General features: G+C 35.2%; 1 protein-coding gene across 7 annotated transcripts; it reads right to left on the bottom strand.

The window, feature by feature from the left end:
- Positions 1–7,927: 7,927 nt before the first annotated feature.
- Positions 7,928–13,020, bottom strand: LOC137728465 (NAC domain-containing protein 37-like). Of its 7 annotated transcripts, none has more exons than XM_088686115.1 (6): positions 12,813–13,020; positions 12,074–12,126; positions 11,853–11,932; positions 10,512–10,707; positions 9,942–10,213; positions 7,928–8,791 (listed from the first exon to the last, which is right to left on the bottom strand). In XM_088686115.1, exons 4-6 carry the CDS (start codon positions 10,672–10,674, stop codon positions 8,198–8,200), a joined length of 1,029 nt encoding a protein of 342 aa, XP_088542241.1. In that variant the 5' UTR covers positions 10,675–10,707; positions 11,853–11,932; positions 12,074–12,126; positions 12,813–13,020; the 3' UTR covers positions 7,928–8,197. The 7 variants fall into 7 exon arrangements, with proteins under 7 accessions (XP_088542241.1, XP_088542237.1, XP_088542239.1 ...); XM_088686111.1 differs by having other exon boundaries at positions 7,928–8,787; positions 9,938–10,213; positions 12,813–13,003; XM_088686113.1 differs by lacking the exon at positions 11,853–11,932 and having other exon boundaries at positions 7,928–8,787; positions 9,938–10,213; positions 12,813–13,003.
- Between the last annotated feature and the right edge of the window lie 13,225 nt (positions 13,021–26,245).

Below are 26,245 nucleotides of genomic sequence, written 5' to 3'. Positions count from 1 at the left end.
AGAAGCCATACTTACTCAAAAATTGGTTCTCATCTCCAATAGTAGTAGCTTCACTTATGCAAGACAACGCACTACTAGTAGAAACAATAGACATTTCCTTCTTAGCTTGAACATAAACATCAATAACTGGATTTGAAATCAAGTTATTCACCAGTAGAAGGGTCTGAATATCTTCATTGCACTCTAATAAATAGTGTGGTTCACCTCCATATAATGAGTATTTCAAGAGAAAACCTCTTGATAACAAACTTGGAAACCTTAAAGTTAATTGCCCACACAAATCCTTATAACTAGTATGCGGATAAAGTGGCACAACTACTGCACAATTTTCATATGTACACTTCAACACTTTAACAACGGAGATGATCTACCAAAAAAAAAAAAAAAAAACATAAAGTTAAATTGATGTTGCACAGAAATAATTCGATATATCTATGCATTTTAAAATGTAAATCTATAATCAATAGAAATTGATCTTGCACAAATATCTATAACACAATGCAACACAAAACTAATGCTACACAAGTATTACATTCAAAATTAATGTTTATGTAAAACTGATGCTGCACATTTATGCTGCATTAGTATTATGTTGAAAATTATTAAATATTTATGGAAGGGGGGATGCTGCACATTGATGCTACACAAGTATTACGTTGAAAATGATTAAATGCTTATTGGGGGGGTCCCCAAAAAAAAAAAAAACTTAAGTGAACTGATTATGCACGATTATATGAACTGAAGATGCATAAATATTAATAACCTTCGCTAAATACTAAACTAACTCAAAATACATTCCAATTCTAACAAATATATATGATAACTATACTGCAAAAACACAAAAGGAACTTCAATGAAAAACAAAAGTAGCACAACGAAAAAATCACCTTCGCCAAACACTCAATCAAATAAGGTCAAACCAAATCAAAATCTTCAAAACAAAAAAACTGTCACTACAAAAAACAAGAACAATCCAAAAAAACTCAATGCGACCAATAAAAAACTGAAAAATCATAGACTCCTTCAAAATCTAAACCAAAATAAATTAAAAAACACTCAACACTTCGAAAATCTAAATTGGAACACATAAAATTCAGAGAGATAAACGTGAAAAAAACACTCACCTTTGAAAAAAACTTGAATGATTCAAATAGAAATTATGGCGAGAGATAATTGAGGGAGATGACGAAATATAAATCGGAACAGATAAACTTCAGAAAGAAAGAAAAATAGCAGAGAAACAAAAATATAATTCGAATGATTCGAATTACCGCCGATCACTATTTAACAGAATACGGGAACTCCGTTTCTAACGGAAAAACCGGACATGACGTCATCTTACGTGGGTTTTAAAAATTTCCATTCTTGAAATGTTTAAAAAGTGTTGTCTTAAAATATAATTAAGTATTGAAAGTATACTCTAAGTGTAATTTTTCCATAAAAAAACCTAGAAATTAAGCAGTACTGGATTTTATAAAATTCAATAACTCTAGTGTTTTCCATCCTCTTCTTTCTTTTGGAAATGGATATGATCATGATATGACCATGCACCATAAAGTATTGTTGCAAAAGTTTCTCCATCCTGAGCAGTGGCGAGGCCATGTGAGAGCGAGGAGTGGCGGTCGCCACTCCCCTCGACGGAAAACACCATTGGAGAGTTGGGTTCAGCCCTTCTCCTCGCCGGAAAACCGACGGGTGTAGCCCTTTGTTTCCGGTGTTTTGTTTCTGCTCCGCACAGCGGTTGCAGATTTGAATTTTTTTTTTTAATAAAAAAAAAACATCTAAGCCAAAACGACGTCGTTTTGGTCCTGGTAAAAAAAAAAAAAATTTAAAATAAAACGGTGTTTGAATAAAAATACATATATATCTATATGGGGGACCGCGTGTCCCCTTCCTTCGATCCTTTCAGCCCCATGCCCCCTTTATTGTTTCAACCTTCCCATTCACCATTCAGAGAGAGAGAAAGTGAAGCTTTGCCCCCTAAATCCTAGCAATCAACGCCCAACGAAATGGAAAAGTTAGGAAGGTTAACTCCCGTTGGTTTTTTATAGCCATCACCAGCCACTCTTCAGCCACTGAAGTTTGAGTCGTCGGCTTCCAGCCTTCAATCAAAGGTAAATTTTTTATTTCCTAAATTTATAATCCCTAATCCGAATTAATTATTTAACACGAATTTCGTTTAATTAGTATAGAATCATATGGTAATGCACTAATACGGTTAATGGTTATTGATTATTGATATGACATTATCAAATTATTTTTTAGGGTGAAAAAAATTTGAATTCTTGATTATTAGTTGAATTGATTAGTTGTGTTCATATGATTAGTTGAATTGAATTTTTATTTATCGAATAATTTGCTTTTATTGATAATGAGTCTATTATGTGATGTTTTCATGACATGAAACCTTGGCGGCAACAATTGTAATTTGTTTGTATTGATTAATTATGGAAGACATTACTATATAAAAAGATTTAGTTGTTGCCATTTTTCTTTAACCTTACACTCTTTTAAGTTCGTCCATTCTCCCGAGAAATCCTGACTTAGCCACTGATCTTGAGCCAGAGATTTTGGTTTAATTTGCATCGAGTCCATATTGTATGCTGGGCTGAGTTGAAAAGACCAGTCCAGATTCATTGTTATCTTTCAGGACAAGAAATTTGAATCGAATCTATATATGATTCAAGGCTTCAGGCATTCCCAGTCCAGCCCTTTTATCATTGTTTGGGGTTTTACCCATATCACAATGCTTCGACTTGGATTACATTTTTTTGTTTTTGACAGAGTGATCATTCTAAATTATTTTAATTTATGAGAATGGCATTAAACTCAGTTCACAAGCCAGACACACTTAATGGCCAATTGACCTATGGAAATTGAAATCATATTAAAGCTTAAATACTGCTTCAAATTCAATTCCCATATAATGCCCTATGTAGGCATCCTCCTAAAAACACTTTTTGTTGGCACAGACGATGGATAAGCCACAAAGGATATAAAATATATATAGCAGAGAGTGGCAAGAAGTACGAATCGCTTGTTCCATAACTATATAGTTTCTTATCCATGTTCAATCATTCACATAAAAGGTCTTTTAAAAATTATTCACAGAAAAGGGAGTTGAAGTTGTGTTTGGGATTGCTACTTCGGCCACGATCTATGGTCTATGAAAGTTTTCACAGCCAAGTACTATGGTCAGATTGCGGGGCAAGCTCGTTAAGGATGTAACTTTAAAACCGAAGAAAGAAATGTTACAAATATATAGTTATACTCAAAACAAATCTCAAAATTTTATACTCAGCTGATCGTGATAACATTTCATTCGTTTATATTTATATTTGTATCCCATTTTCTTATAAGCATAAAAGGGAACATGCATGCTCATTTTTTCTTCCTCTTGAATTATTGAAAAGTTATGGGAAGAACTTGAGTATAAGTGCAACATCATGAGAGTGAGGTTTCTTCTGCGCCGTTTGACTAATTAGAGAAGAGTAAACTGTCATTTTACCCCCTAAACTTTCACCTAACTTTTGATTTCCTACTTGAACTTTTCTATTGGAAAATTAAGGACTCAAACTAATTTTTTTAGCCGATTTGCCCCCTACCATTAGTTTTTCATATATTCCATCCATATTTCTGTTAAGTGAGGCTATGTGCACAACATGTGAGGGTAGTTAAGTTATTTCACTCTTAAAAATGATTAAAAAACTGAAAATAAATAAAAAAACAAAATTTTCCCTCTATTTTTTCCCTCTAATTCCTATCCTCAATTTTATTTTTCCCTTTCATTCCTATGCATGAGAAATGACATATGGTGTTATTGTCTTCATAAGTAGCTAAGTTAGTCTTTTTCTTGAAGCATGTACTACCATTTTTATTTTCTCTAACAAATTAATAATTTGACAAATGCTCATGGTGTTATTGTCTCCAAAGTAGTGCATTAATATAAGAAACATGTTCATAATACTCATAAAAAAATGCTCAAGATAATTGCATACTTTTCATAATGTCAGAATAATCCCAATACAATTCCACAAAATGATCCTTAAGAAGTTGGAAAACGCAAGAGATTTTACCATCCATAAGGTATATAACTTAGCTACTTATGAGGTATATAACTTAGCTACATTTGTAGTACATGCTTCAAGAAAAAGACTAACTTAGCTACTTATGAAGATAATAACACTATATGTCATTTCTCATGCATAGGAATGAGAGGGAAAATTAAAATTGAGGATAGGAATTAGCTAGTGGGAAAAAATAGAGGGAAATTTTTGTTTTTTTTATTATTTATTTTCAGTTTTTTAATCATTTTTAAGAGTGAAATGACTTAACTACCCTCACATGTTGTGCACATGGTCTCACTTAATAGAAATATGGATGGAGTATATGAAAACTAACGGTAGGGGGCAAATCGGTTAAAAAAAATTAGTTTGAGTCCTTAATTTTCCAATAGAAAAGTTCAGGGGGAAAATCAAAAGTTGGGTGAAAGTTTAAGGGGTAAATCGACAGTTTACTCAATTAGAGAAATACAAGATAAAGTCAAATGTCCTTTTCACATAGCAATGGTGGATTCTGATTGGTGCCACTCAGCATGGCCTTTGGCCCTTTGTTGATATGGCATCTCTGAATTGGAATACGATCCCAATTGATTGTTATATAGGAGAGGAGGAGCTGGTTTGCATTTGTTGGTGCCATCATAATATTCATATGGTATATATAATTGTTGTCCAAAAGGAAGCTTATTTTGGTCAACCAATACTAATTGCTATCCATCTTCACTCATCAATCTTTCCCACTCTCTTCCTTCAAAAGCTAGCTAGATTGCTAGCTCAAGATCATTTTCTTTGCCTATAGAAGCTCTTGGTTAGGTCACAATTTCAAATAGTAAAATTTAAAATTAGTTCTTAAATTTCACCATAGTTTAGATTTGGTCACTGAAGTAAAAATTTGTTAATTGAGGACACTAAATTTAAAACAACGTGTGCAATTGGTCTATCCGTAAGCTTTTCTATCATTAATTTCATTACGTGGCATGACATAAAACTCGCAATTAGTCCCTGAACTTTTACCCTAATTTAGATTTTGGTTCCTAAACTTTTACCATAGTATAGACTTTGTCTCTGAACACATATTTTACAATTTGATATGTGAGACTTACGTGCATGCCATATTATTAGACTAACAAAAATGTTGGCAAAAGTCAATGACATGAACCAATGGTGCACAATTTGTTAAATTAAGGGACCTCAAGTAACAAATATTTAGTTCATGGACGAACAAAACTCAGACCAATTTCAATATTTTTTTTCTAAGCTCAAATACAGAACCGATTACCAAGATTGAAACTTTCCAGTTCCTTTTGAAAACCACTTCAACCCTTCCTGAGTTTAAAATGTGAATGAAGTTTTCATTTTTTTTAGAATAATAAGCATATATTAATATATATACCCTTTTGGCTTTTGGGACCGGCTTGGCAATGGTGATTATGTATTCAATTAAAGAATCAACTTGGTTTTCAATGCACTCATTTGATGAAACGTGAATGTTCTAACAGCTCATGCTTATGTTATGGGGCTGCTCAATGTGACATTTTCTGAAACGGGGTGGGCAAATGGCAATAATTGTTTTTGCTATATATACTGATGACTATATAGTAAATAAAATATAGCTCATCATAAGGGTCCAATACTATATTCTATGAACAACTCATCTGTGTTCGTGATATACTGGCTCAACGGTTGCAGACAAAAAGTTACGAGCACCATATATTAAATTTATTTGGATAATTAAGTTAATTAATTTGGTAATTTTCTATTGGTTGTAAATATTTTGTGCTTTCATCAACATGGTTAAGATTCCAATTCTACATAAATTAATCTGGCAAATTAACTGTTGGAGTTAAAAAAAATTAGTTGCTTTCTTAGTTAGGGTTTCGAATCTGGTTCCTGCTCTGTTGTCAATTAGAATGAAATCTAGGTATCGATGTTAGTCTAAGTAGTAAAAGATAATGGCGTAATAAGTTAGAATATCTTAGTCGATTAGTTAAGGATTCAGGAGTTACAAGAATGTTGCTTACTAGTAATGGGTATTATGCGTCTGTTTATGTTAATTATCCAATTCACCGGAAGCCACTCTGCACTTTAGAATTTTCATCATAAGAGTAGCTTGATGGTAATCATTCCCAACAGGATAGTGTAATAATCAACTTGTACATGCTGAAATTTGGCATGTTTCTATTGGCAATTGCACCAAATGTTAGTGAAAAAAGGTGCTTTTTATGGCTAAGGTGCATTTGGATCCCACGTAAAATAACATGTTAATATATCTCAAGTGCAATTAATTGTCAAGGGTTCCGTTTAATGTCTTCTAGAAATACAAGTGGATCATGCTAATTGCAAAGCTTTCCGTTTAGTGCCTTTTACACTTTACATTGATTGATGATTAATTAGTTAAAAGTGAAACATATTTTTTTGCTATTGTCCCATTCTAATTAGGTCCTACCAATTATGCTTTGTACTAAGGTCAATTAGAAGTTAATTAGAGTAGATCCACCAAGTTAAATTAATGAGAAAATTTACAATATTCCAAAGAAATGAATACTTCGCTCATTCAGAATATTTAGATCAAATTTGACGCTGCTCATAACTAAAGAGTTAAATATGCATAACATATGCTAAGTATCATCTAAAATGGTCCACGTCATGCAAAAGCCAGATCATAATTTTTATTTGATTATTTCGTCCAACACAAAAACTCCAACATTTAAAATTGATTGGATTGTAGTGCATGCTGGAGTTTCTCATACCTAAAATTGGAAGTGTGGCAATACATAGAGGGCATATGCATATGAAGCTAAAAATACAAAAGAGGGCCAAAAAATGTCAATGAGGAACAAAGCATGCCCAACAGGTACCACGTTGCACAGCGCATGCTGGACAGTGAACAGCCCTTGGGCCCACCATACCGACAACCAAGATACCACCATTCTTTATCTAATTAAGCTACTTGTATATAAGGAACGCATGTAAGGAACTGCAAGTTAATCAGATTTTTGACAAAAGAACGTACAATAGAATGGAATGTGTGAACTATCTTAGCTAATTAGGGTTTCTGAGTTTTGAAACATTTATTCAGTGGTACAGTTACAAACATGCATTGCAACGTAGGTCACTAAAAGTGTGTGATGTGGCCTTGTCATGCAATAAGTAGCTGGTCTATTTCATGCATGGTCATGGATACTCAGCGCAAGCATGGAGAGGTCTTGTTTAACATTAAACAATATCATCTAATTTTACTATAAGCTGAAATGTTATTCCATAATTTAAAATCAAAGATGATAAATAAATTAGGAAATAATTTTCACACACTCATTTTACCTTCTACACATTTTCGTTAATTTCTATATCTTCGATTCCCTTTTTTTTTACTCAGGCCAAAAACAAAGAGAGTTGTAGGGTGAGAAAATGGGGTGTGCAAATCATTTCCTCAGTATTTTTTTTTCCTTTTATACAACAATATATTTACAATAAGGGGCTAAGAAAATAAATTAAAATCGAATTTGTCATTAATAATATTTGATCATTAAATCTCATTAACATATAAAAAGGAACACCACTTGGTTGTAGTACTAAGTAAAATAATTTTTCTAACAATTTATCGTATACGTAGAGATGATGGTGTTCACTATCCATCAACACCATGGCCTGTATGTATATTACCTTAATCGGTATTGTTTAACCTTTTCCTTTTGGGTTTATCCTCAATTAATTGAGTTGTTGACCAATTAGAAACATTTTTTGTTTTTGTGATGCGGGGAGGAATTGTAAGATAGCTGAAATTGTTGTGTAGTATTGGAATTGTTACTTCATATAATAATTCGACTATGTTATTGCACGTAATCATAAATGTGTCCACTCTCACTATATAATAATAGGTAATAAGTTGATTTTATTATGTAAATGTGTTTCAATACCATACAAATTTTTTCGCGAGATGTACTCATAGTTACATATATAAAACCTTGTGTGTGTGAATGTGTGTTAGCGGTGTGCAAAAGAGAGAGAAATCCACTCGCAAGCATATTTTTACAAAAATATGTCTTAGGATCGACATTCATCAACCCTTATACCATTTTTAATACCTACGTGCGTACCAATAAAATTACCTTCCCCCAAGTGTTGTCCCTCTTGCTTCATTATTTTTCAAATATGCATATCCCAATATCACAGTCAGGACTCGAATTCAGGAACCCATTTAACTTGTTCTCCACTTGATCATCATCATCCCTAGCACTACTACTCTGCAACAACAACAATGACATATCTGATTCATCATGTGCACCAAAGCTTGCCTCTCCATCACCTTCATACCTCTCCTCTTGACTTAGCTGTGAAGCCACAAACTTGTCCAGAGCCCTCCAGTCAGTAACCTTCTCGGCATTGTTGCACCCTCGAATACTTTGCTCGTCTTCTAACTCGGTATTGTTCTCAGAGATAAGAGACATTGAGGTCGGCCGCTTAATTAAGGGAAGAGACGGGCTTTCAAGCTGAGGAAGCTGGACAAACGGATCAGAGTGCAGGAAGTTCAAACTATCAGCTTCTGTCTCTTGCTTGCACATGAAATTCTGGCTTAAAAAGCTCTGGGGCTGCCTCATATAATCCGTTGGATCAGCGACGGAAGTGAGACCGTTAAGTTCTTCGTAGAAGTAGCTTGAGTCCCAGCCTTCAATGCTTTTGTTTTGGCTACTGATTCTCTTCTTGAATGCTCTGCATACCACCCATCCTTCTTCCTGCAAAAACTTAACCAAATTACTTATTTGTAAGTGAAATGAGACAAAAATAATTAATTATCCGATTTCGATTATTTAATTCTTAATCATTTTTTTGGTGGAAACTGGAAAGAGGTTGATAGGGTCAATCTTTCTGTAGGGGAAAAGTGAAAATTTTCCTTTTTTACCTTTATACATATACATGCATTTTCTTTAATTAGCTTTTGCAGTTTTCTTTCTGTTTGGTAGAGAGAGATAGTAACTTGATGTCAATCTAAGGGTAATGGCCATGCATGAGAAATGGATGTTTACTTTTTGACAAACTGAAAGCCAAGGTTGGAAGATGAATTGGCAGAAAGCAAATTAAAACATGCTTTTGAAGGCTTTAACTTTTGACTTTGATGTGTTGGTGGAAGTGAGAGTGCATACATAAGTGGTCTACGAGTTACGCATGCAAATTTAGTCTACGAGTTACGCATGCAAATTAAGTGAGATTGTTCTACTATTCCCTTTAGAAAATCTGTTAGTTTCTGCTTTTTTAGAATTGCATTACACAAAAATCTACACATCCATATTGCACTTGTTTCTCCATAAACTTCTGTACAAAAGTGCACTTATCTTAATATAGAAGGTCAGTGCCACTAAGTAGAGTGATGGGTAAAAGACCAGAGAACAACATTCAAAACTCGACTTCGTAACAAAACAAAAAACAAAAGGATCAACAGTTCGAACATCGATCCTTCCTCCATTGACCTTCTTTGTAACACAAATGGGCCGGTAATAAAAGAAATTTGTAAAATATTTTATAGGTGTACGTTAGCTGGAAAAACTATAGGTCTCATAGATCTCATACGAAGAAGTCATGAGAGGCTACTATTACATCTTCTACGATCGAGCATGGAAAGATAAAGTGTTGTCATTGACATTTTAGTCTATAAAGTGATGGTATGCCAAACTCGATACATTGTACAATTTTATGCTCAAATATTTAAGAACCAAATAATCAACCTAAGTATTAGCTAGGTCAACAAGTGCTGTTCAAATTCCTTCACATGGTGACCTTGAAAACAGGTTCAAAGTTTAGGTTTTACTGTGTGTGTGTGTGTGTGTGTGTGTGAGAGAGAGAGAGAGAGAGAGATGGTGATGATGATGATGGGTTTTGATCACTTGCCTGCGGAGGTCCATTTTCGTCAGATTCGAGCCTGTATTCGTGCATGATCCAATCAGTCTTCTGTCCATTTGGAGCCCTTCCTTTGTAGAAGACGAGGGTTTTCCTCATCCCGATCAGTTTTGCCTTATCATATACTGATTTGTCTCGACCCGTTGCCTTCCAAAACCCAGCCATGGTTGCTCTGTTGGTCCTTGTCCCAGTTGGATACTTCTTGTCTTTGTGGCTAAAGAAGTACCACTCGTTCTGCTCTTCATACCCGATCCGACATCTCTCTGTCCATTAATGCCAATAAGATCATCAAGATCCATGTTATGTAAACCTAACGTTAATTAATTACAAATATAATGCAGCAGGTAAGGTGGATTAGTATGTATTCGGCACCAACCCATCAATGCGCAAAATAGTACACAAGGTTAGAGCTAGTATAAGGTTATATATACAAAGAAGAAAAAAAAAAAAAAAAATTAAGAAACATCCACTTGATGAGAGCCAAAAACCCTAATTAGCATGATCCGGTAAATGATCAAGGGATGAAACCCGAACAATGCACTATTAGTTCGTGTGTAGTACCTTGAAGATCCCATGGTTCGATTCTGTAGAGATCAATGTCTCTGATGACATCAAGATCGATCTTCTGGGAGGCAACTTTCTTTCTAAGATAGTACCCGACGAGCTCTTCATCCGTCGGATGAAAGCGGAAACCAGGTGGGACAGTAGACTCGATTGACTCCATCAAAGCGCAGTTGGTAGTTTGTACTGTTTACTACTGCATCAAATTCATCACCACTGCCATTAGTACCCACCACCACACCAACTTAATCAATGAGAACTTATAAGTAGAGCTAGCTAGCTAGAGAAAATGAAAACTCGGAAGAAAACGTTAAAAAAAGTGCCAACACATAGCTTTAATTGTTAAAAGGTAGAAGAAGAAAATGAAAAATGTAAACAACAGGAACTATGAAGACTCAGAGAATTAAAAAGGTGACAAGTGTTATCAGAGACAATCATCAGCTCATTTGGTGGTGAGCAACCCCACCATTTCTGGTTTGATCAGGGAATTATAATTATAAAAGCGTGTTACAAACAAATTAGTAAAATAATACTTTTAATTAGTTAATTAATTACCACAGAAACAGAGATTCGGAGACGATAAAGTAATTTAATTTTTGCTTAGGTTAAAAGGAATAATATAGAAAAGGAAACCATGAGAGTTTGGTTTTGATAAAAAACGAAGAGGAAGTTGGAGCTTGCTATTTGTTCAGAGGTGAAATGGGGGATCTCAAGAAACGGACAAGTAGAGGTTTGTGCTAATGATGTTGTCTTGTGCTGGTGAATGGTAGAAATGATGCATCAGAACGGGGTTTTCTATTATAATAACACTATTAACTTAATAATTAACTTTTGTAGACCCAAATATATACACACACACACACATACTCTAAAGATCAAAAACAAAAAATAGTTTTTTCTTTTGTACGTTGAGGTGTCACTAATGGTAAAGAAAAGAAAATAATAAAAGTTTTAACTATGCTCTAGTATATAATATGCACTGAATGAATGAGTGTTGAATATATAAACAAGAATTTATTGTCAAGAATTTAATAGCCACGGATATCGATGTATTGTATACATTAGTACATACTAAAAAAATCTCAAAATTAAGAGGACATTTGAATTTGGGAGTTGCAAAAACAGAAAGGGAGGATGACGTGATCACAATTAAGCATGCGTTTCTCGAAAGGGAAAAGGGTTCGGAAACAAAAAGATGGAGGACGACAGCGTTTGATTGGATCAAGCCTGCTAAGAGAAAAGGTTAACAAAAAGAGAAAAAGAGAGACCACAAACTCTCTTCTGAGTCTCTGAGTGTGAGACTAGAGACTATTTCATACTGCAGAAACGGGGGATTCTGACCTTCTTGTCTGTTTGTCCACAATTGCCGTGGCAAATATCTGACCCCTTTTTCCTTGATAGACTAGTACTCAGCAAAAATGCTGCTGACCCATACCATACATACAAAAAAAGAACAAATTAATTAAGAGCATGCATGCATTTACAACATCATTAGTGTTCTCTTGTTAATTAAACTCCATCAAGATGAGCTTAATCCATGCGTTTAAATAGTTAATCCTGACCTTAAACTCCAGGTTTGTATCTTCCTCTTCTTTTCCTCTTTCTAGCTTAGACTCTACAAGTTCTCAACAAATAAATAGATCATGAGTAAAATGCCACTTTGATGGGTGCCTCTTTAAAGGACAAAGCTAGTGCCTTCAACTAGCTAGGTCAAGAAATCAATAGATCAGAATCATTTAATTTTTCATGATGAGAGAAATGATTCAAATTTTCTCATCGGGTAGTGTAGAGACCAAGTCTTGACCGAACAACCAGTATAATAGGTGTCGGCCGGAGGACTTGTTGCTCGAGTGGTGGAGAGTATTTATCTCTGAATCCGAAATCAGAGATTGGATTCACCTTCCTGAGATCGATTCCCTCTTCCTCTTTGGCCTCTGGGGTTCTTAACAAAAAAAGAAAAGAAGAAGAGAATGAAAGAAAAGTTTGTGAAAGGATCAAGAAGAAACCCTATATACCTATACATATAACTGCTGGGAAATGGATCTTATATACATATATTCTTCTTTGGAAATTGGGATCAATATGCATTTGGATAGATTGATGGATGAGAGGGAGAGAGAGGCCTTCTACTGATCACCTCCGTCGTCTTAATTATCAAGAACAAGCAGAGAAGATCATATATATTCCTACTTGTTGAGAATGACTAATAAGACGCTGGCTATACATACGCGTTTTGTAAATGTTTAAGGAATTTTCCATTCAAATACAGACTAATTTAGTTAAATAAACAATTGAACTTACCTGATCAACTTTTGGTGTTGGTGTAATTACTCGTTAAAAGACAGAAAGCAACGAAGAAGAAGAAGACAAATTCAAGTAGAAGTAGTAGTAGAACTCCGTTGAACAACAACAGCAGAAAATAAATAAAATTTAAGAGAGAGAGAGAGAGAGAGAGAGAGAGAGAGAGAGAGAGAGAGAGAGAGAGAGAGAGAGAGAGTTTTAAGAAAGAAATTCTGTTAGGAGAGGAGAGATGGAGACAATATAAAAGGGAAGGGGAGGGAGGGGAAGGATTGCTCGATTGCGCATGGGTTGAAGGTTGTCCCCAGTACTTGACGTCACTCCCCTAGCTTCCTACACAAACTCCCTTTTTTCTTCTTTACTTTCTTTCCGTCCATATTCTCTTCTCACCATTTTTAATTAATTTACAAGCTTAGCTTGTTTCCCAAGTTTAAAAGGCAACTTCCTTTGATGAATTCTTAAATTTTTTTTTTTGCACAGTTAAAAAAAATTACAAAAGGATCAACAAAGAATCGTTAAAAAGGATTACAAAGGGATCAACAAAGAATCGTTGAACTGTGGAAAATGAATCTAATATTGATAGGAGAAGGGATCTCGTATGAACTTATAAGGATTCGAGCTATTTTTTATTTTGTCAATTGGTTTAATGATTTGGTGGTTTAATGGTTGGGGATGGAGGGTATGGTGAGGTAGGGAGGAGGAATTTAGTTTTGGGTTTTCTAGGAGGATAATGTTAGGAAGACCAAATATTTAACTCAATTTGCAAACCAAATGATGTGTTACCAATAGAAGAAAAAAAACACGGCAATCAACATTTAAATAATAATTCAATCATCAACAACCATAACATTTAATTTACAATATTTGGTTTAAAAAATTGGTCTCCTTAGAATTAACCTTTTTGGAATACGTTGTGCAGGAGAAATTTTTCAGTGTGCCCGGAATACGAGGTGTACACTACGTGTCATTATACAAGTAGTGAGATATTTGTGTTAAAAAATTAACAATTTAAAAATAAAACTTCTCACCATTTATATAATAACACGTGATGTATTCCATCTGTGTTCCGGGCACAGTAAAAAAAATTTCGTTGTGCAGAGAGAGAAAGAGAGAGAGGTGGAGTGTGTTGTGCGTAGATAGGAAAAAGAGAAGAGGAAAGAGAGAAAAGCAACGGGGGATGAGGTTGGTTTTTTTTAAATATTTTTTAGAAGTTTTGGAAATATTTTTATTTATCTAAGAATATTAATAATAAATTTACATGCTCTTGTCTTTGCTCTTATCCAACAAATGGAGTTCCACAAAGATAAGTACTATTCGGAGTGAATAGTAAAGGCAAGTTAACTACCTTGCCCTTAGCTTCCCTAAACGGGAAAAAGAGAAATGGGATTTTGTATGGGCAAATCCCCCATACAAATCATAATATTCCTTAACTATGACTTTAGCAGGAAAATTGCTAAACTAGACATAAGACTGGTTGTAAATTAAAGTGCCCAATTCAAATATTTATAGCAAATATGTGGCCGAACTTTGAATGGTTATAGTTGAAACTCATCAATTTTTTTCCTTTCTAAATATTCACTTAATCAAGGCATTTTTTCTTTTTAAATATATATATATATATATATATATATATATATATATATATTTCTTGTTAATTCCTCTTTTTATACAAGCAATAGTGAGATACTCCATTGATGCTATCACTGACTGACTGGAGCAAACGATGCAAAATTTTCATGGTAAAAGCGGAGATCAATTCTTACTTTTTAGTCCAATTCAATTTCGAAGAAAATTGGACTTAAATAAACTTTGAAAAATATATATTTCCCCATATATTTGTTACATGACGAAACTATATCACTTATTATTTAATTAAAATATTTAATAAATCAAACGATTTCAATTGTACATATTGAAACGACAACCCTTTTAAGTGCAATGTCCTCAAAACTACATGGATACATGTAGTTTGACCCTTTTTGTTTTGCCATATGGTATGTTTTAAGGTGGGAAGATTTTGGGGAATTGGTTTAAGGAATCTATCAAACGGAGCAGTTACTTAAATGAGGAGATTTAAATGCACAAGTGGGCAATGAAACAGGCAACAAAGGTTTTCATAGTGGCCGTAGTTTTGGGGAGAGAAACGAGGAGGGCGAAGCCATTTTGGATTTTGCAATGGCATACAATCTTTAAGAAGAGAGAAGAACATGTGATCACCTACAAGAGTGGGTCATCAAAAACACAAATAGATTTCTTTTTAATGAGGAAGGGGGATCATATCAATTGTAAAGATTGCAAAGTTATACCGGGAGAGAGCCTGGCTAACCAACATCGCATGTTGGTGAATTCGTACATATCAAAAGAGATAGAAGAACGAACAAGACCATAAATTGTCCAAGAACTAGATGGTAGAATCTAAAAGGAGAAAAACAAGTCACTTTCAAAGTGAAAGTACTTGCTCAATGCATTTGGGATACAAAGAGGAACGCTAGCCAAATGTGGGATTCTATGGCTAGTTTTACTTGAAAAATTGCAAATGTAATATTAAGAAAGTCCAACGGTTTTGCTCACATTGAAGTGGAATGAGGAGGTATAGGAAAATGTTAAGGCTAAGAAAGAGTGTTGTAAAGCCTTATCCAAGGATAGAAACCGGCGAAAACTATGAGAGGTATAAAATAGCGGAAAAGGAGCAAAAAAAGCCTTGAGAGAAGCGAAGCTAGCGGCTTTTGATGATATATAAGCGATTAGATACCAAAGAAGATGAGTTGGATATCTATAAACTGGCTAGAGTAAGAGAAAGGAAGACAATAGACTTAAACCAAGTAACGTGCATCAAATATGAGAATGAAAATGTTCTAGCTACGTAGAATGCCGTTAAAGATAGATAGAGAGCTTATTTTCATAATCTTTTCAATGAAGGACATGGAAGGGGTACTTCGTTGGGTGAGTTGAGTAACTTGGGAGAGTGTAGAAATGATTGTTTCTACTGCTGAATCTAGAAAGTGGAAGTGGTTGTAACTTTGAAAAAGATGAAGCATGGAAAAGTAGTGGGTCTCGACAATATACCGATCGAAATGTGGAGATCTTGGGAGAGATAGATATAGCATGGCTCACAAACTTTTTCGATAAGATTTTGAAAAATGAAGAAGATGCCAAATGGGCGGCGAAAAATCACTTTGGTGCCTATTTACAAGAATAAGGGCGACATACAAAATTGCATGAATTATAGGTGTACTAAGTTAATGAGTCATAATGAAGCTTTGAGAAAAAGTAATTGAGCATAGACTATGGCAAGAGACACGAGTCTCAGACAATCAATTCGGTTCATGCTAGGACACTAAACTATAAATGCAATCTATCTATTACGGAGATCGCTGAAATGATGTAGAAATATGCATAAGGATTTGTAAATGGTCTTTATAGATTTGAAAAAAGTGTATGATAAGGTCCCATGAGAAATTCTTTGGATGATTCTAGAGAAGAAAGGAGTACGAGTAGCATATATCAAAGCAATAAAGGATATGTATGATGTAGCAAAGACTGCAGTACGACTTGTGAAGGACAAATTGAAAGTCTGCCCATAACCATAAGGTTAAACCAAGGTTAAGCTTTAAGTCCTTACATTTTTGCATTGACATGAATGAGTTAATGAGACATATTCAAGATGATATCCTTTGGTGTATGTTTTTTCACAGATGATGTAGTGTTGATAGATGAAACACAGGAAGGAGTAAATGCGAAGCTTAATCTTTGGCGGGAATCTAAGAGTCTCCTTCTCTTAACCTTTGGCGGGAATCTAAGAGTCTCCTTCTAAGTTTGTCAAGGCAGAGTATATGAAGTGCAAGTTGAGTCCAAATGAGATAGCTAGGGGTAAGGATTGTAGACCAATATCAAAGAGTGAACGCTTTCATTATCTTGGATCTATCTTGCAAAAGAACGGAGAATTGGATAAGAATCTCAACCATAGAATACAAGTTAGATGAATGAAGTAGAAGATCATGCATTAGGTGTGTTGTGCGACCAACGAATACCACTAAAGCCTAAGGAATTTTTTTTATAGGATCGCAATAAGGTCATCAATGCTTTATGGTCTAGGTCAAGCATCAATAAACGAATAAAATGAGTGTAGCGGAAGATTTGGAAAGAGATTCTAAGAAAAAGATACATAGTACTTGAAGCTAATGGACGACTTGGCATAAAACCAAGCTCAATAACGTATTAGGATTCATAAAGCTAACATCACTTAATGAAATAAGAATTTGTTGTTGACGATGGTTATTTATCAAAACCCAAAGAATTTAATTGTTCTTGTCAGCTAAGTCTTTACATGGAGCCCTATGGATTTAGCTATAGTTATTTACAAATGAAACTCACTAATCACTCGTGAGGTACAATGATCTTTACTATCAATTAAAGAATTGATCATGATCGTGGTGTGTTGTGGTGTTGTTACTGTCTCGTTTTGCCGTGACTACTATCTTCCTCCTCATCTCATGAACCCCCCCCCCCCCCCACTCTGAAAGCTTCATGTTATCCATCCATTGCTGCTGCTGCTGCTTCTTCAGCTTGTCGTAAAAAAATCCTATTACTTAATTTCGTTTTCAAAGTTCAAATATTCTGACTGACGTACATCTGCCACACGTTCACCCTATTTTCACGAATTTGGATCCTCGCCGGATCCTCTTTGTGAGAATTCCGAGGATCTGTGAATCGTGTCTGTTCATTGTACATCGTGCAGTAAAAAATTATTTTAAATATTTTTATTTAAAATTAAACACAAACAGAACTTGATAAAAATTGACTGCACGATGTATAATGAACATACACAATTCACGGATCCCCAGAATCTTTACCAAAAGGTTTACCAAAAGGATCTGGACAGGATCCTATTGGTATTTTCACAACCTTGCACCATGTGTTGCCGCCAAATAAACGAGACGTTTTGGCTCGGCTCCCTCTCCACTCAAATGGCTTCGTAATCATACAGAAGCTGCATGCATATTCACCAAAAACTCCTCTAGGCTCGAGTGTGAGTAATATTGGAAAGACAACACTAACATTCATTCTATTCTCTATGTGGAGCACCTTATTTACTTCTTGCTATTGACGCATTATACAAATTTTATAAAAGTTCATTCCAATAAAAAAATGTTTAGATATATATATATATATATATATATATATATATACACATGTATGTATGTATATATATATATACATGTATGTATGTATATAACAAATAAACAAATGTTATGACATATGTTCTAATCAATATTGTAATTGTGTAAATCCTAAGTAGAGATAGAATATAAATCATTTGGGATCTAGAAGATCTTTCCTAAAAGATTTTGTATTACTTGGAAAACAAATTTCTCTCGTCCTTAGTACTATAAATAAAGGCACAAGGGCTGGGGAATGAACACACAATTCCTCAAGCCTATTCTCCACTCTCTTTCTCTTTATGCCGCACCCCTCAGTTAAATATAGGTCACAACACGTTATCAGCATGCTCTTCACACTGTGCTAAAGAGAATTTATTTGTCTTCAATCAGGAGAGTGTTACATTTCAATTATTTTTAATTAATCAAATTTTGATTTTATTGAATTCATATACTTTTATTAATTCAATTTTATTTTTCTTGTGTTGAATGTGATACAAGCTTTGGAGATGGAAAGCCGACATTGAAGAAATAATTTTCTGCATCAAACTAGTTCACCAATATCATCACGCAATCAGGTTCTTCCAAAACAACGGTTTTTATCTCGATATTTTTGTAGCCCTGATAGCATGAACATTCATCATAATGCATAACCCAACTTTACGTTTTTAGAAATTTAGATTCTACATAAATTATTTCTGCATTATATCCATAATTATTGAATTATGTGAATTCATATTGTATGAAATTATATATAGATTAGTATTAAATTATATATGCATATAATTGAATCTGAAAAAAAAAATTAGGGTTTTAAACCCAGACGATCCACGACTTCAAGCCGCCTAACCCTAAGCAACCAAGCTGCTAGCTTGCCAGGCTAGTAGCTTGCGCCGCTGGAGCCAAGCCAACTTGCGAGGCAAGCCACGGAGCCATGATGGCTCTTGTACCCAGAACCCACCTCGACACTTTCCACGACATCGCCACTAGCAAAACTAACTTAAGCATGGCCAGCAGTCATGCCCAGCCATCGTGGCTACCACCCTGACGAGCTGAAGTCATCCCCATCTTGGTTTTTGGTAGAGATTCACATGAATCTCACTGGATTTTTGAAAAATTGTTTTTCAAATCTGAGGGTTACCTAGGTTCATAGACATCTAGCTCTTCATCACTTGTTGTTGGCCTAGTTCCTCCATTGGAATCCGACTTTCGTTGATGGTCCCGACCTTAAACACAACCGCAAGAAGCGGTGGTGGTGGTCTTCCTTTTCGGCGACCACTCCCAGTGACGTTAGAGTGTTCTTTGGTCTAGTATGAGCCTAAATTAGGCTTCGTTTTTCCTTTGGCTCACAGCAACAACCCTTTGGGATTCTCCCAGGGTCTACCTGCAGTAGCCCAGCCCACTGTCGTTGGCCTTTTTTCTTCGATTAGCCTATGATGCCACAAAGCCCAACCCTGGGCCTCTGTCTCATTGGGCTTACGTTTTGCAGCCCACACATATGTAAGACAGGGCTTGCAGCCCTTACTCCCCCTGGCTCGGCCCGCATCTTTCCCAGCCCAATATTGGGCCTGGGCCTTTTTTTTTTTTTAACAGCCTCATGTGGGCTTTAGTTGAATTTTGGACTTGAAACTCCATACTTTTAGGGCTGTTTCACTTAACTTTTAAATAATGGGTCCTGAAGCTACCTACTATTAATATATTTGCTTTCAATTGCTATATATTATGTCTTGTATATATTGTGTTTGTTTACAGGTACTATGAACCTAAAGTTTATAATTTAGAACCTGAATTTCGGAAAAGTGCCATAGAAAACTTGAAGTTTCTTAATGCGCAACACTCATGTTGAGACCCGAAGTTCTCCATGCTTAAATCTGTTTAAACCAAACCATGTCTTAGAACCTAAATGTTCTAACTTTGATGTTTATGGAAATTTTATTTCCTAAAACACCAATCACATTCTTGTTTCTGCCATTCAGCGTATTGTCGAACTGTAACAAGTTCGATTTCACTGATTTGGAAGTTTCGAACAAGAAACTACTTTGTGGAAACAAGACGTGACATCCCATTTGACTAAGACTAGTTGCAAAATCATTGTAGCTAGTTATGGTGTGGAATAGCTGAATAATCCTCCGCCTGATCTTTATTCAAAGACTTATGCCTGAAACATATCAAATGGAAGTACTTTACTTTCAAGGACTCAATGGCTCATTGACTCACTATGACCGTTTCACATCATGGAAAGATGAATTCTTGCCCGAAGCAAAACATGATTGAAACCATTACGTTCATGAATAGGTACAATTCTGAAGTTTATATTCGATCGAATTTTGATTAGAAGAAAATCTTTCTCGCCTTTCTATATCTAAATTGCTCATGAAATAGCAGTATAGAGAGTAGAAGTTTACCAAATTCTTAGATCTGATTACTACCACACTTGTGAGAGAATGGTACCCCAGCAATTCGGCTGGGAGATACCAAACGATATTGACCCAATCTTGGTAGGTGGTGCCCTGCTTCAGCAATGCATCCCTCATTCAACAGGGATGCATTGACATGCATTCTTTGCTTCGACAGAGATACATTGAAGGGCATGCTCTATTTCGGCAGAGGTGCATTGAACGGTACTACTCTGCTTTGGTAGAGACCTACCGCACAGACCCTTCCAGCTTCGACTGGAGCCTATCGAACATACCATTCTAGCTTCAGCTGGAGCCTACCGAACCCAAGTTTGGGTCTGTCTCTCTCTCACAATCCTAATGCGAGTTTATTTTACAACATATGGTAGAATTAGGCCTGCCAAGAGGTGGTATCATGCTCGAAGTATGATCCTTGGCACCTAAGACCTAAAAACTTCAAGAATACGGGATAGTATTCCCGAACCTCAACCATTGTTGGCTCAGATTAACAAGCTCAGGGCTTACCACCTTGATTATCTGATCACATTTATTTGATTGGATAAGTTGGAGAATTTACATCGAAAACTTTCGATGAATATTGCATGTCAGTTGGGTTTTTTGAAGTTGAACATCCAGTACCCTATGTTCATACCCAGAACGACCCAGCAGAATCATTCATTAAACGCCTTCAAATGATTGCGCGATCGCTTGGTCATACGTACCAAGTTCCCCATCTCGGCATGAGGCCATGCAATATTACAAGCAACCATGTTGGTTTGCCTGAGGCACGTCACAACCCAACCTTATAAAGTGCGTGTCAGTTGGTTACCAGATACGAACTCGACATATCGCATCTACGCGTCTTTGGTTGTGCAGTCTATGTGCCATTTTGCGCCACCCTTACGTATAAAAGAAAGAAAAAAAAAAGATATTCAGGGAAGGATGAAAATCTATGTCGGTTATGATTCTCATTCTAATATTCGTTTCTTAAAACTTTTTAACATGCGATTTCTTTACCGCTCATTTTGCGGATTGTCACTTTATGAGATAGTCTTCTTAGCATTAGAGGGAGATAAGAACGTCAACGTTCCTACAAAACGATGTGAATTATCATAGACGTCCCCACTATATCTCATCTTGATCCCAATCTAGATCGTCAAAGTATAACCAAACACTTCCTCTTATCTATAAAAAAGTGACGAGATCACATATACCAGCTGTAAATGTGCCTGCAAAGATATGTACCGAATGTATGATGAACCTTTGTCATAAAAGCAAGAACGCCACTGTTGTGGCTGACCCTCGTACATTGGTGGCTAGCCAATCAATCTGTCCTACGCCAGAAGCGTGGCAAATCACTCGATTCAAGGATTCATTTCCCTAAAATTGGAGGAACATGGCATGAACGAATCCGCCCCTAGATCGCTGTCTCAATCCTTTTCATCTCATGAGATTAAATCCGGATTACTGCCGAGACCTGAAGTTCTTGGTCTAGTGTACTAGTTTTGATGAGATATGGAGTTGGAATGAGATTATCATAGATGATGTTTCGTTTATATTGTAACTACCGACATAAATGAAAAACAACGATAACGAACTGCATTTCGTTGATTAATGTCAACGTAGAACTAATTGATCAACTAGAATAATTAATCCATGTGATTGATTGCAACATTATAAACGTGGTTGTAGTATCTCTGGGATCTTGATACGAAACATACATGGAGTTTCCAAAGGACTTACATGTACTAATTTAAATAGTTCTAGACCACAAGAACACCTTCTTGGTTCTCAAGAGGCTTTCACTTTACAGATGCAGAACTATCCGGGCGGATGTGGTATATCCATCTAAGTGAATATATGTTATGTCCGAGTATACCTTGATCGTCCATACGCTAGATGCAAATGAGACTTTTACGAAGGGTATGGAGCATAAGGTTCCATATTGGAATATGAGGCAACCATATCTAAGTACCATTGGCATTTGTTGTACTTAGCTCAATGCACTAGAATCTGACATCTTATGTGCTGATAATCTTTTGGCATAAAGCAGCACTGTGCTTACACGCCACCACCAAATTTGGTGTTACGGATTTGGGCTTATCCATCCCTATGCATCTCAGAATAGATCACACCCCCTTGATCTTCAGAGTGATGCCTACCTTGTGGGATTCGCTGAATCAGACCATCTGTCTAACCGCACAAGGTACATTCCCGAATGATTATGTCTTTACCATTAAATGAACACCACAATATCTTAGAGGTCAACCAGATAGACCTTTGTTGCGAAACCTTTAAATCGTTCCAAGACTCACTGTATTTCATCACGTGAAAGATATAGTCCAGAACTCTTGTGGATCATATTCAAAATCCTTGCGTTTTTCATGTATCGTTAAGTCCTAATACGATGCATGAAGACAACGCCGTATGTATTGACCAAATCATGGTACATCCAACAAGTCAACACCAAGCATATTGTGCCTACATCAGCATGAGCATCAGAAGATTGAAGTCAAGCAATCTGATCCCAGATAACCTTTATCGACCTCTACACGACGTCACTGTTGAAGTCTACCTTCCAGAAACTTGTTCGAGGAATTGGTATACGTAACTTTCTCACTTGCAATGCTTGTAGTTTCATTTGGAAGTTTTATCAAACTCAGGGGGAATATCTAGAAGTATACTCACTTGACCTTAATGTACTCTTTTTCCTACGATTAAGAGCATTTTTCCCATTGGATTTTTGCTACCTGACTAGATTTTGACGAGGCACCCATCCTGGGTTGGTCATACCCTTGTGTACATCCTACTTGTGTCCCGAAGATGTATAGTTTTGACTTAATGTAACTTCTCACTTTTCTCCTTTGACTATGGGCCTTTGTCCCACCTTGGGTTTTGCCATAGCGAGGTTTTGTGAGTTTTACCACCCATGCATTCTTCCGTTTGTTTTGAGACTCGTATTCGTTACTTGTGCCGACTAGACAAGATGATTTCATCAATTGCTTCTACATTTGCCTGAAGATTTGATGCGTCGTCTACTTGAATATTTGCACACTCAAGGGGGAGTGTTGTGACATATGTTCTAATCAATATTGTGATTGTGTAAATCCTAAGTAGAGATAGAATATGAATCCTTTGGGATCTAAAAGATCTTTCCTTAGAGATAGAATAGGAATCCTTTGGGATCTAAAAGATCTTTCCTAATAGATTTTGTATTACTTGGAGAGCAAGTTTCTCTCGTCCTTAATACTATAAATAAAGGCACAAGGACTGAGGAATGAACACACAATTCCACTAGCCTATTCTCCACTCTCCTTTTCTCTATGCCGCACCCCTCAGTTAAATATAGGTCACAACAACAAATAATTTATTATGAATAGTTAATTGATATTAACACTAAATTTGTTAGATACATATAGTTATTAAAACGATTTATATAATTAATATGCATTTCATAGAAATGATCTTAATTTAAAAGGATATTAAGACAATGAATAGTTTTTATTATAAATTCTAAATGACGAAAATATTTTAGTCGCAAGGCTTTGACAAAGTGGTGCACTAGCTCCATTAGATGGATGCAAGTATTTTTCATATTGGGAGGGTATTTTGGTCATTTAAATTGGTATTCCACTTCCATTTAGAGATTGCAAATGATTTGATGTCTTTGTGGACAATTATTTTGGAGAAGGAATTGAGTAGAAAAAGAAGGGAAAACGTAAGAGTGAGGAGAACAATCGAAACGACCAACGTGTGACACTGTCTGTGGACGGTGGATGGGTTTTAGGTGCTCTTTTTTTTTTTTTTTTTTTCCGTTTGCACTACTTTTTTATGGCAAGACATGATTTTCTATTGGTTTTGAATTTTCTTCCATGACGTTGGGCGTATCATTTTTTTAAGATTTTTCAATCTGAAAATTATGGGTTTTATTTAAAGTCTCATTAATATAAGAAACTATCAATTTTAACTTTTAAGTTAAAAAATATAAGAACCGACATTAAAATATATCAATACATTAATGTTAGGGGCTTTGACCAAAAACTAAAAACCAATAAGATTTCAGTCAAAGAACGTTGGTAGTTAAGGACCGCATAAAAAATTTCCCTAAAATTAAAAAATTAAGTTTATGAGTTGGTCAATTGTTTTGTGCGGTGATCACTATCATGTGTTAAATATATATATTGTCGCGAGCTATAGTGTAAATATTAGTTAAATTGTACATGAGTTTTGTCCCACATCGGTGAAGTACATGTAACACAATACTTGTAACTCCTATATATACTCCATATGAAGTATTTTCTTAAAATCAAGGCTGCACGATTCAAGCATGATATTTTTCTGTCTCAACGAAAATATGTTCTTCATTTGTTGGCTAAAACAGGCATGTTAGATATGTAAACCTACTAATACTACATTGAGTAGAGTCATCGCCTAGGTTTATTTATGGATCATGTTCTAACTCACAAAGAACGATATGAAAGTCCTGTGGGGAGATTAATTTATTTATCTCACACACACCATGACATTTCTTATGCAGTCAATTTTATGCACTCTACTAGTGAAACTCATATGGATGTAGTGATCCGTATTTTAAGGTATTTGAAGATGGCTCCTGACAAGAGCTTGGTGTTCTCCAAGAATGGTCATTTGATTGTTGAAGGGTATATAGATGCAGATTTAGAGGACGATCTACATATGGACACTTTACGTACTTGGAGAAGTAAGAAATAGAAAGTGGTTGCTAGGTCAAGTGCAAAAGCTGAGATTCGTGGCATGTCTCATTGTGTCTGCGAGTTGCAGGGAATCGATCCCATCTTGATCATCATAATAATCTTGTAGGTTGATTGTATGATTTGATTAAGGCATTTGGACGACTAAAATGAGATGGAATGATGAAGATGCTTATATGTACGGCAACTCTATATATATATTGATAGATACAACAAAACTTCTGTAAAGTAATACTCTATAAAGAAAAAATAGCTCTTTAAAGTCATAATATATTTTGGTCCCAACTTGAGACCATTTATGTATAGGAATAAACTCCATATTTGTAGTAAGTTGTAATTTTTCTTGATCCCATCATAAGGAATAAGTCTTCACATAGTAATACTTGTCAACGAGTACAAAAGTATGCAAGATCACAAACAAAAAGTTTAAGATGAACTAAAATATACCTCTGAAGTTGTTTTGGACAATGCTTTAATTTATAGAGTTTATGTTACATCTTTGAGCTTGCGGGTACATATATGCAAGAAATAATATACTTGGCATCCACTGAATCGTATTTAGGAAAATACACCATTCGTAAGAATAAATAAGTCACTAATTAATATTCTTTTAACTACACCTCTATTGAGTAATAACTTCTCTAAAGTTTTAAAATTAGTTTGATCCCAACTTTATGACTCTGTAGAGGTTTTAATGTAGTAGGTCTATATGTGGTTCATTTCTACAGTACAAAATATTACATTATATTTCCAAAGTTTATTGTCTAAATGTTACATAATAATGGCGAGGTTATATGATAATATTGTTTATTATAATAACATTGATTGGTATATCACGAACGATATTATAGTATAGAATTATTAGTGAACGCCATAAGATTACATATTGTCATTATTCACCCTTTAGCTCCTTACCTTCCACTAAATGATATTACAATATGACACTAATATTCAATGTCAAAATTACAAAAATATTTGTAAGGTTACATTATATAATAATAGTTTGATTAACACAAAATAACATTATTACAATTGCAACGAGATTGATTTTACGTTTGTGAATGTCATATTACATTATATACACATGTATTCAAGCAAATAACAGGAATGTAAAAACCAATATTTCCCAAGAAGGCAATATAGCGAGTTAC

This window comes from Pyrus communis, chromosome 15 (genome assembly GCF_041283825.1).
Source record: "Pyrus communis isolate YQ-2024b chromosome 15, ASM4128382v1, whole genome shotgun sequence".
NCBI classification, from domain to species: Eukaryota; Viridiplantae; Streptophyta; class Magnoliopsida; order Rosales; family Rosaceae; genus Pyrus; species Pyrus communis.
The sequence above is the reverse complement of the archived record's forward strand: the minus strand, read 5'-3'. Positions and strand labels throughout refer to the sequence as shown.